General features: G+C 30.2%; 1 protein-coding gene across 1 annotated transcript in view; it reads left to right on the top strand.

Moving 5' to 3' along the window:
* LOC113392616 (filamin-A) overlaps positions 1 to 12,801 on the top strand; it is a 100,135-nt gene that overhangs the window by 70,521 nt on the left and 16,813 nt on the right. The window contains exons 21-26 of the mRNA XM_026629116.2: positions 3,459 to 3,598; positions 7,194 to 7,319; positions 9,677 to 9,797; positions 11,062 to 11,135; positions 11,749 to 11,905; positions 12,555 to 12,763. Of these exons, the coding sequence (XP_026484901.2) occupies positions 3,459 to 3,598; positions 7,194 to 7,319; positions 9,677 to 9,797; positions 11,062 to 11,135; positions 11,749 to 11,905; positions 12,555 to 12,763 (827 nt within the window). The remainder of the gene's footprint in view (positions 1 to 3,458; positions 3,599 to 7,193; positions 7,320 to 9,676; positions 9,798 to 11,061; positions 11,136 to 11,748; positions 11,906 to 12,554; positions 12,764 to 12,801) is intronic.

The raw sequence follows: 12,801 nt of genomic DNA on the forward strand, positions 1-12,801 counted from the left end.
TTCTACTAACAAACTGTCACTATATCGCAATCGAATCGAAACTAAATCGATGATGTTTAGTCATTTCCCTATTTGACTAACACAACGATCCAATTGCGGTTCGATCGAATATGGATCGGAATTGTATCGGGAACGAATCGAAATTGGTATAAATTAGTAGAATTGAACAAGGACGTGATATTCATGAATAAATAAAATGAATTCTTTATGTTATTAATTGCATTCCACGCATTATGATTTCCTTTAGCAGATTAGTTGTTAATTAATTATATATAAATCATATTAGAAAATAGATTAAATATAGTGCATGTATACATTATTGATAAACGGATAAAGAATTTTTCATTTCATTTGTTCAATTATATTTTTAATTTTATTCTTTACGAAGGTTTAAAAAAAATAATTACTCAAATAAACTATGCAAAACTAAGCACCACTTAAATTATTTGCAATAACATAAATAATATCATATTTTTAGTTGAAATAACCAGAAGATGATTATTACGATAAACACCAATATAATTGAGTAAATACTGTCTAGAAGAAACATCTTAACTTAAATTCTAAATATATTCAAATTAAAATCTTAAGCAACTGACGCCAAATTATAGCAATTACAATGAGACCTCAATTTCTCGAAAACATTTTAAAAATGTAGAACTAAATAACAGATGACGATTGTTACAGACCAATTTAATATTGAGCTTGAGAATGAGAACAAAACTAAAACTTATCAACACTGCTAATGTTTAAATGCTACACAAAATAGAAATCAAGATAATTGTCTGTGAAATAAGTCATGTTTTAATATCGACTTCAAAACTTCAAGAAATTATAAAACACAAAATATAGAAGAGGAGTTTTGAGTTTGTTCTTACGGAATAGCTCTACGGATCTAATATTTAATGGTAGTGCTTTGTGTAAGCCCTTCAGAGTAGATACCACCTCATCAGATATTTTACTACCAAACAGCAGTACTCAGTATTGTTGGGTTCTAGTTTGAAGGGTGAGTGCGCCAGTATTATTACAGGTACAAATGACATAACGTCTTAGTTACCAAAGTTGGTAGTGCATTGGCCAAATAAATGTTAATACACATTAATTTCTTAAAGCGCCAATATAGGCCAATATGGGCGGTAATGACCACATACACTCAGGTGGTGCATTTGTCTGTTCATTTGTTTTCATTCATTCAATTGTTGTTCATTTGTTTTCATTTATTCAATTGTTGTTCATTTGTTTTGTCACCTATGTAATTTATATTGAATTTATAGACATACATATATCTAAAGTTTTATTTATACTTATTACATTGAACTTGTCTATTAAAGAGAAATATTTGTTGTTGCAGACATTCAGTACTAAAAAAATCCGCCTCTGATAATATAGTCAAAACTAAAAATTGTGTCGAATTTTTCGAGAGCAGATTTAAATAGTGAATTTCAAATTCTGAAAGAACGTCATTATACTTTGTTTTAGACCACTAATTAGTCCCGATGGTGCATTCAATAACGTGTACCGTTACTAAGCGAGTAGGGACGTAACGGAAGGAACTCGAACTGGTTTAGGCATCACCTGGTGCAATTTATTGTTTAACCGATACATATTTCATCAACGAAACACGTAAATTTATTTAAAGTTGTCCAGTAAATTACTTTGGTACATATAATATTTAAAGCTGATAGCTACCGATCATTTTTAAATCACTAGCTTGTCCCATAATTGATATCGATAAAATACTTAAACCTTAGCCGAAGATTACAGGTTCAAACCCGGGCAATTTTTAGATTAATGTGCGTAATTTGTGCTTTTAATGTGTTTGACGGTGACGATAATCAAAGTATAGATACGCATATGAATAGTGAAATTACGCAATATATCTTTTCGCTAAAAAATAATCTAAAATATATTTTCCCTCTTGTTGCCTCCACTGGTGCCAAGAGGGATTCGACGTGGAAGCGCTGCTACCATCCTTGTACCATTTCATGAGTTCTACAGTAGCTATTTTTAATTTAAATTGTATTTGATTATTTTGCATCGATATATATTGCAGCGATGCATCTTTTGGTATTAGTATTGTATACATATGGTTTTAATTTATTCAGTTAGGCATTACAAAAAGAACTTCATCTCATTTATTAGGAACAATAATAAAAAAAAGATAAAGTAAAGGAACTAATTTTATTTTATTTTATTAGAAGCAAGTCCTACGGCTTGGGATAATTCTCGCCAGTTATCATAGTGAAAGGCAAATTATAATTGGCGCTGAAACTTGAAACCTTAATGTTTTTTATCGTTAATTAGTTCGAGTTTTCGTCGGTATTTGATATTTCAACGATGAAGAGTAGCGAATAGGGGCAGAGGTTTGAAAAACGTAAATTACATCGCAAACCACTTCTCTACGTGTTTCGATCGAGATTCTTTGATATTTCAACGTTCGACTGAATTTTATTAAAAAAAAAAATCTTGAGATTAATATTTATGAGACGGTTTTTTGTAAATTCAATTGCGAAAATATTTTATGTTTTCAACACCAAATTAATTTGCATAAAAATTACCAATACGATGTTTATTTACACATATTTATTGTTTATTTAACATTGTTTATTTTTAACGGAGTCTCTTCAGAATATTTATTTTTTTAATGATACATTTGCCTCTAGTTACACTGACTTGCTCACCCTTCAAACCGGAACATAACAATACTGCGTTCTGCTATTTGGCGATAGAATATCTGATGACCCAGACGTTCTGGCACAAAGTCCTACCAACAAGTAATAATAGTAAATTAAATAAAGTTAGGATTTTATCATTAATATTTAAACGTTAAAATACTTCCACATAAAAGTTAATATTCAAAAGATTTCAGAACGAAGTAGGCAATCTGTGAAACCGTTTATTTACATAAAATCATTTCCTCACTCGGCCGTCAAACTAGAAACAATTTGACATAATGATTGATCGCCCCCTTATTTTGTTTTGTTGTCCACTTAGCGAACGTTTGTTCTTATACAATTATACTTTAGTCAATTTTCTCGAATACTCGAAACCGATTTAGTGAAACTGCCTTGATTGACGATTCGAGAAGTTTTTGAAAACAACAATCATTTTTTATATTCCTTGTTTATTCAACGCGATTCGTAGGAACGCAGTCATGCACACGTTTATATTGTTTGTGTCTGTCATTGTTTTTAACTTTATTTTTATAAACTCTGTCGGACTCTGTTATTTAGTTTGTTTGGACGACATTAATAACTGCTACAGGTTTTAACCGTGGTTTCAAATGTTGCAGTACCATCGTTTTTACTAAACTGCGTACATTTTTTTTAATTGTTCCGAAATAAAAAATACATAGAATATATTCAAAAATGTTTCTGAATCAATATTATAATTTATGACTCTTAAATAATTATATTTTACACTTTGATTATTTTCCTTATACTAATTGTAATTTTCAGGTTCTCCGTGGAAGGTAGAGGTGATGGCAGGGCCGGCGGGCGGTGGCGGAGGAGAGCCCACGAGGCTGATACCTGCGCGAGTGCCGGCCGTGTTTGAAATTTCGACATCCCCTGGCGCGCCTACATTCAACAAAAATGAGGTGGGTACCTATTACCTAGTTTTAATTAATTTTCTTATTGAAGTTGTTTATGGTGACAATAAATTATATTTTCTTAAATAAAGAGAAGAAAAATATAAAAAATAGCGCATACGTAAAAAAGGAACTGAACGAAGGTTATTAAAACATTTGTTAAAAAATCCAACTGATTAATACTTGATAGTTAAGTGTAGATTGCAGCAGTATGACTGTAGCTATTTTGTTTAGATAATAAAGGTAATTTTATTTGTGTCAAATATAGCAAGCAAAAATCTAAATTACTTAGAATAGAATCATTATGATCGATTCGCATGTACTTTGCATGTGTGCTATCCATCTCACCGAAGGCGCTACGTTTTGATACTCAAAATACTCATCTATATATCGATTTGTATATTTTTAAACACACAGCGTCAACTAAACGATACGTTCTGATCCTACTGTTACCTCATCTTTTTTGAAACATTTTTTTATTAAATTTTGTGATAGAGGTGGGCATATGGTCCACGTGATGGTAAATGGTCACCACCGTCCGTCCCCATTGGCGCTGTAAGAAATATGAACCATTCCTTACTTCGCCAATTCACTGCCAACTTATACAAATAATATTGTGTCCCTTTTGTCAGTAACTCTCACGCACACTAACGACAATGCTAAGTATTGTTGTTTGGTGGTGTGGGTAGTACTTACCCACGCGGACACGCACGATTTTTTTTTTTTTATTTTTCTTATTTTTATTTCACGTCACTTAATTTCACCTAAACTTATCGGGGAGTGGGCGTCCCTCAGTGAGTGTTAATTTAAGCTTCATCGTTTTACCATTAAGAAATTACTGAACCGATTTCGATACAAAAGATACTTGATTTTTTCCAATATAATGTAAAACAAAACCATTGAAAGCATCAATTGATAACATTACCGAATTTTTGGTAAATGTTATATTGTACGCCTTGATAGAGTTAAGTTTGAATCATTTGAATCGCTTCAAGTAAACTTATACAAAAAATAATCCGTCAAAGTCGGTCATAAATGTATCTCTATAAAGAAATTGCCGTCTTGATTCTGAGATATGAATTAAGTAGGTTGTTCACGGTATATTTAAAAATATTACCTCACTCTGAATACCATGTTCCACTTTCGAAACAAATCAACCGTGCATAATTGTTTATACGTACAAGTGAGTAAATACGAACAGTAAACGCGCCAGAAACATCTGTTAAGCGTCCGTTTTGTGTAGCAAATAAAAAACGGGTAAGTACAACGCTTTGACCGAAATCCAGACTTGTAGAGCACTCATAAGCATACTGCTAGGTGCTGCCGTTGTGTGCAAACCAAATAGCCATATAACTAGGCGGTAGGCACGTACTTAGGTATATCATAAAAACTAGGAACCATGGATGCATGATTTATCTTCACTCGGCGTAAAAGCGTTGGCATTTTCCAAGAGCTGTGACAATTTTAGATTTATTAGCGCTACAGTGAATCTTTTAGTATTATATACCATCATATATGCACGCAGCGTGATGTTGTTAGAACAAAAATCTTTTTATTATAGCTCTTCCGTATTAGCATCAAAAGCTTTTGATCTTTACTCGGAAAATTTGTATCTGCCGTTATTTAGAGTGCAAGTTTGAAAGACTTTTTATGACCTATTTTAATAAGAAACGCAGTATTCGAGTCTAAGCTACATGGATGAAGGTTATATGAATAATTTCTATATTTAAATATGTACGAAATAAAATAATATTAATATATTTATTGAGTATGAAATAAATATAGGATGTATCATAACAGCGCATTGAATAGCTCTCGAGCCTTGTAATATACAGACATGATAAATGACGTTTCAGGGAGGAATGGGAGAATTATTCCAATATTCAATAAAAAAAAAAGTTGAATATGTTTGTATAAAATGATAATAGACATTCCCTTAGTATTTAAATAAATATATATAGTTGAGTGTTTTAAGAAATAACCATGTGTTTTTTATTACCGTTTTTATCTTCATAGACTTGACCGTGTCTTTTTTCGATACAATTTCCGTTCTGATTTTGCTAAAGACCTAATATATTAAATATATTTTCGTCTACTTATATAATTACCTTTAATAATATTCAATATTAACAAATACACAAAAATTTACTTCCAGTCAGCGTCTCAAAAAGTACGTTAACAATATATATTTAAATTTCACGTCCGTAAATCTTTGTACAGAGAAAATTTAGGGTCGTACCAATTATTGTTGCTCACTTGTATTCAGCCGGATGAATCCCAAAAGGAACCGGATTTCAAGATTCTAATCGTAACATATTTATCAAACATTTTCATTGAATTAAAAAAAAAAACGTATAAAACGCTTTGACATTTACAATTAACAAAAGCTTTATATATAGGATATAAAGCTTTTGTAAATGTTCCTCAAAATTATTCTACTGCTTTTGCATTACTTTTTATATATATATTGCTAAATATTTCTACCCATATTATGCATTAAATTACCATAATTGAAAAGGGCTTTAAGCCGGTTTTACTATCGGGTGCTAATTGTGCTCGTTAGTGATATGTCATACATATACATATATATATGTATATTTGATCGCTGATCGTTAAAATATGGATTACATGATTTTGATATTCGTACATGAGACTCCTCTATCAAGTAGAATTAATGAATTTTAAATATTTCATGCAATATAATATAATCTTTAAAAAAAAATTACTAGCCAAACTCGAACAATTTTCAATCGAATCGGGCTTCGACAATATTAAAAAATGAAAAATTCGTTTAAAAACTGCAAAGCTTTATTCATTTGAAAGTTATTTAGGGCAAAAAGCTCTTTCATTGATAAAAAGGAAAATACTTTTTCAACGGACTAGTTTTTGTATGCAGTTTCGTGTTAGATTAAAAGTTAAATAGAAATTGAGTGCTTTAAAATGATTATTTTAACAAAGAAATACGAACACTTTGTGTTAAATTCATTTTAAATATTATTACTTTAATAACAAGTATTAAAACCGAGATCAAGTAATAATGTTTTTAATGTTTATCCTCCTACGATAGACTGCTTCTCAGGTGCCTTCTTAAATTGATTATAATATAATGAATTATATATATTTTTAGCCTTCAATATAATGGTCGACATGTCTACTTCCAAAATAATAACAGCACAAAATTCTGCATCTTATAACACATAATTTGTTTGTATTCAATAAGTTATACGTAATTAAAAACAAGTAAAATTAATGGTATTTACCGAGACTTTGTGCAAGCCCGTCTTAGCGGTTACAAAGACGGGCTTGCTGTGTTTCAATTCGAATAAGGATTAAGCCACTGCAATACAGGCACATGGATACATTTCAGGTCCGATAAAATTGGCAGCGGTAGTCTATGAAAAGACTAACAGAGATGATGACCGGTACAATGCATATGTTAAATAAGTCGTTGTACTAAAATAAAAACACATTTTTACTTTCCACGGAAAAGTTTACATAGGTATATTCCATTGCTTGTTATATTTAATAAAAAATATTTTTCTATAAAACTTTAGCAGTACAATACATTTATAGGTGCATTTTTTAAATTTCTTTTTCTCCGTAGGTCGGTGTAACTGTGACGGCGCCATCGCGTCGCCCCGTGACAGCACGCGTGTTAGACGTGGTGGAACGTCCTGGAGTATACCGTATCGAGTTCACGCCAGAGGAAGTCGGCACACATTTGATAGATGTAAATATATTAATATATGCACATTTTTACAAGTTACACATAATGATTTATAGCATATAATAATGCGTGTTTAACATTCACGTCACGTCTCCCTAAAATACACGATTTAAATATTACAAAAATAAAAGTTCAATTTTAAACTACCCACCTAACTACGTAATATATATATTTTTATAAAGACTTTAAACTAGTCAAGTACGAATTTGAATCTAGTTTAACTTATAACCATATTGTTTGTATAATCACAAATGCTACATAAAAAGATCTTGTTCAACTTTTTATATTAAATTCTGACATCGTCGGAATGGCGAACTAATTATGTAATTCTGAATTTAAAAACTATAAATAAACAATCATTTCACCTTACGAAATAAGAGCCAAGAAGGTTTCCATACTTTGAATTAATTAGATAATTAAAAAGGTTTTTTTTTTATTTAATATTTATAGTGGGTTGTATTTACATCGTTAGTTATTATAATATTATACTGTAATAACACCACAAAAATTTGAATTTAGAATATAATTTAAAAACATCGCACAGATCTAATTGTTTCAAAATAACAGATATATTTAAATTTAATATTCCATTTTTATTTGTTGTTATAGTGTCTATGTCAGGTATCATAGACAATTATTATCATTTAGTGGGTGAAACTATCACTTAGATAAAAAAAATACATAAATCAATTTCAATTGCCGTTAAACTATCAACGTTATAAATTTAATATTTATATAAATATGTCAACAAAGAACTAAATTTATAATAGGTTGTAATTTAAATAGATTCCAGAAGGGATTCATAAAGTCTGAGCACGGTCGTATTTATATAGATACGCATTGAAGTTAATAATAGCTTATCTATCCAGGTTCTAATCTGTCTGAAGAACCACTTATCTATATAAAAACTAGTAACTCATAACTGGTAAGTAGAAATCTAAATGAACGGTCTTTTAGAAAAAATCATTATAATAAGAAAAAAATTCCAACAATTATTAAAAATAATTAATATTATAATTGTATTGTAACAAGCTACAACACTTCTATAGGCCAGAATATTTAGAGTTAAAAAATAAACCGAATCGATTGGAAAAAAATAACAATATATAAAAACAAAATATTCGTTATCTATAAAATCGCTATTTTTTGTCATTTCTCTAACCTTTTATTTTAAGCGGATTGAAATTTTCGCTTACAAAATATTTAAAAAAAGATTTTTTATTTTACGATTTAAAATATTACATAGCTCTAGTAGTTTTCATGAAGACGTCCCTATCTCACCTAGTAAATTACACTTTAAGTAAGGGTAACCATTTGTCAGGATCTCGAACGACGATAATATATCAAAGGTATAAAATAATTTTATGGAATAATGTTAACTCACCTTCTTACAAATGTAGATAGTGACAAAGAATCCTTATTGTATAATTCGTTAAGAATCTTTGAAACGTACTTACTACAAAATTAGAACAGTTACTTTAAAGATTCTGGTTTGTTTATTGATTTGTTTGGTTTGGTTTTCGGTTAGCTTGGGTAGGTTTTTGTAACACGGAAATGAGAACAATAAACGACGACGTAAAAAAAGGAAAATTTGTGAAGAGTTTTCAGGTAAACTTTGAAAATGATTTTCAACAATGAACATCTAACCGTACCTACCTAAGTTTGTTAACTTTTGTGCTTCGAAAATGTCAAGTCAAATTTAAAATAAGGACCTTCACCTTTAGAAGTCGAAAGTAGGTCTAAACTTTACGACAAAATACACGAAAACACAAAAGAGCAATGAGAGAGGTGTGGAAATTTATTATAACATCATGCGGAACATACCCACCCTCTTGTACACAGAAATTACTGTACTTCTTTATTTTTAAAAATATAATCTTGGGTAAATACTCTACCACTGTAATAACTGTGGCAATAACTATACGTACCATACATAAAAAAAAAATGTAAAAGAAATAGATTATTGATGATGATTTGCTTATTATTTAAAAAGATTTATTCCGGCACAACCAAGAAGAAAAAAGTTATTAAGAGGTAGATAATGCAGTTATACAAAAACTAAATTAAAATGGATTTGACAAACGAATTACTTTCCCGACTATGTATATATCTTTGCTAAAGTATTTATATAATAACAGAAATAGGTTAATTACTCAATATTTTTTTATTTTTCTAATCTGCCGCATATGTATCCACCAACCAGTATTCGTGCAGCGTGCTAGAATACGTTCCAAATTTTACTTTTCCAAAAGGAAGAAGAGGGCTCAACCTTGATGTTTACAAATAATCTATTAAATATCTTTAAACTGATTTTTTACCATAAATTCATGTAAATTCTGCTATGTTGTTGTTCTTTACAGGTTTCCATTGGCGAAGACAAATTAGCCGCTGGCCCGTTAGTCGCCAAAGTGTACGATGCAAGTCTTATTAAAGTCACAGACATCGGCAACGCTCTGGTCGGACAACAGTGTCAGTTTAGAGGTATATTAAATGATTAATTAAAATAAAATGTCACTGCTTTATATATTACCATTAAATAAGTAAAGAAAAAATGTAACTAGATAGTAATAAAATATAAATTCACTTCTTCATGGTGTCCATTTAAATCAACAATTTCGACATACGACCTTTTACAGCAACAGTGCCGATATGTCTCCTGTCGATTTAAAACAGTTAATCCGATTTTTTTCCCGCTTCTGACTCTTGAATCCGCATTGCGTATAGATGGCATATAAAATGGTAACGAAGTAAAACTGAAACGGGGTAGAAACAATGTTAAGAAACCCTGATATTCACCATTGTGCTTTACTTCCATCGATACGAAACATGAGAGTTTTAAAACAAAAAAAAAACCGAACACAAAGGCCCTGTGATACAAAATAGAAATTTCAAACAAAAGCCTACATTTTGTTTTCGATATTCCCGATACGAAGTTATTATTCACATTTCCGGCTAAATCGTTTTTGCCTTTTCAACAAATTGGTGCAGGTTTAAAATGCTTTAAAATAAACATGCCATTGTAATAAAAGTTATGTGGTATTTTATGTTCTAAATACTTTTTTGTTTTATCAACAATAATAATACATATTGGATGCCGAGTATATTGGTAACAGATTTTTATATAGATATTAAAATATAATAAATAAGAAAATTACATATATACATAGAAGCATAAATGAAGTGGATAGTTAGATGTGATTTATACAGAAAAACATAAATACAAACGTATGGCGTTAGACAATTTACAACGAAAATGCATTCCGGTTACGAAAATTGTACAAAATGTTTAATTAACTCACTAAAAGCAGTCGCATGCACATTAAAAAAAGTTAAAAGTTTTAAAAAAATAGGTCAAGTGCGAGATGAAATCACACGATTTCTGAAATTGTTGGTATAAAACAACTTTTAATTTCATAAATCGATTTTACAGATTCTCTCAATATCCATAATGATTAATTTCTTCTTAATATAACAATAAAACATACACACTAACCACACATAAATTAAATTAGATTTGCGAATACTAGTATTTATTCAATATAAATCATGAATTGTTGCAAAACGTTAAAATTATATTTATATCTTAAACTATACGATGACTATATTTTTTTTTTCACGCTAAATATTTTTGTTATCCTCTTAATAAGATTAGGAGACGCTGGAGACATTAATAATAATATTAAAAACGACGTGAGCAAATTGTATCTGCTTATAAAATTTACATAATTTGCATTTTCATTCACAGTGGATGCCAGTGCTGCGGGTGAAGGGCAATTAGAAATTTCAATCAATGAGGGTGAAGTCCCCAATCATGTACAAGTAAGTACTATGTAAACCTAAACAAACTTTAACTTAATAAACCCTGGAAGTTGCTGCTATTGACAGTGCTTAGACTTGACTTATTAATAAGCTATTGACTCGAGGGCTGAACTAAATATCAGAGGACTTACACAATATAATTGTATTAATAAAAGGTATATAAATTATATTATGTATGAACTAATATATTTTGTATCGCTTTTGCCAGTTTTTATAGACCAACACGTGAAAGTAAATTTATTTGTGTTGTTTTTACTATTGTTTAAATGGAATAAAAAAATCGAAAAAAAATTATAAAGCCAACTTGTATTATATACCTTTAATACGATGTAGCAATTCTAAAATAATGATCAATAATTAATCAGTACAACCTGTATTTTTCAAAATATTAGGTACCTACAAAGTCTATGTTTTGTAAAATTAGTGCGTGATGTGGTCTCCTATAGTTGAAGGAGCACACAACTTGTAACCCTTATATTGTTTAATTTTAAGAATATGTATTTAGTGTGTATCTTTTGTTGGAGATTTGAGAATTAAATAAATAAATAAAATAAAAATTCAATCAGATGAGAATCGTTGTAATTTCTAGTACGAAATCTGTTAATTGTTTTAGGTAGTAGGAGGTGGACGTTGTCTCGTTTTCTGGAGGCCAGAAACAACAACACCTCATCGAGTCGATATTAAATTCAATGGAGAACCTGTGCCATCATCGCCTTTTGTCTTTCACGTAGCACCTGCTCAGAGAGTCATAATCGACACTTCACAAGTTGGTAAGTAAATATAAAATGTAATCGCGACCTATTTTTATTATTTTTCTGGAAACATTATTGTTTTGTTCATTTCATATTAAAATATGGGCAGTTATTAGCTGACGTAATGTAATTTGTTGCAACCACGTATAGTAATAATTCATATATATATACACTCCATTTCATATAAAACAAATGTATCTGTACCTATAGGTAAATAAACAGATTAAAGACTATATGTAAGACTTTAAGACAAACTTGTAGATTGCTGTGAGTGTTGACTCTTGCCACTTCAGAGTAATATATTTCTGAATTATGAATTATTGTAAATAATTGGAAATGTAGCAACGACAGTGTCGTTTCTTTATATGATTAAATTATATTTTTATTATTCTTATCGAGAAAAAAAAGATTTATTTATAAATGAACTTATTTTTGTCATAGCACTATAAGATGCCTACGCATTTTTTATTCGCTGAGTAGTATTAATTTAAAAAAAAAATCTGTCCTTTTATGGCGTGATTAGTATTATTGTTCCTAAGAAGTAAATTATCCGATCATTTCCAGGCTGACAGTGACAGCTGACAATGACAAATATCAAAATATTGTTTATTTATTTTTAAAAAACAACTCGTTAATCGTCTCTTAACAATATATTTACTACTTCCAGAACTTATTCCCGTTGGAGATTTAGCATCATGTTCTGTGCGAGTAGAGGGATCAGGTGGTGGCGAGCTTACTGTAACAGTTCGAGGTCCCCGGGGTGAAGTTCCAGTGCGTCTTACGGGAGAGGCTGTTACCGGTTTAGTGGCTAGTTTTACACCAAAACACGTGGGACCTCATACACTCACAGCCAATTATAATAACCAGCCTGTTCCAGTAAGAATAATATTTTTTTTTAATTTACCTTGTACATT

This window comes from Vanessa tameamea, chromosome 5, assembly GCF_037043105.1.
Source record: "Vanessa tameamea isolate UH-Manoa-2023 chromosome 5, ilVanTame1 primary haplotype, whole genome shotgun sequence".
Taxonomy (NCBI): Eukaryota; Metazoa; Arthropoda; class Insecta; order Lepidoptera; family Nymphalidae; genus Vanessa; species Vanessa tameamea.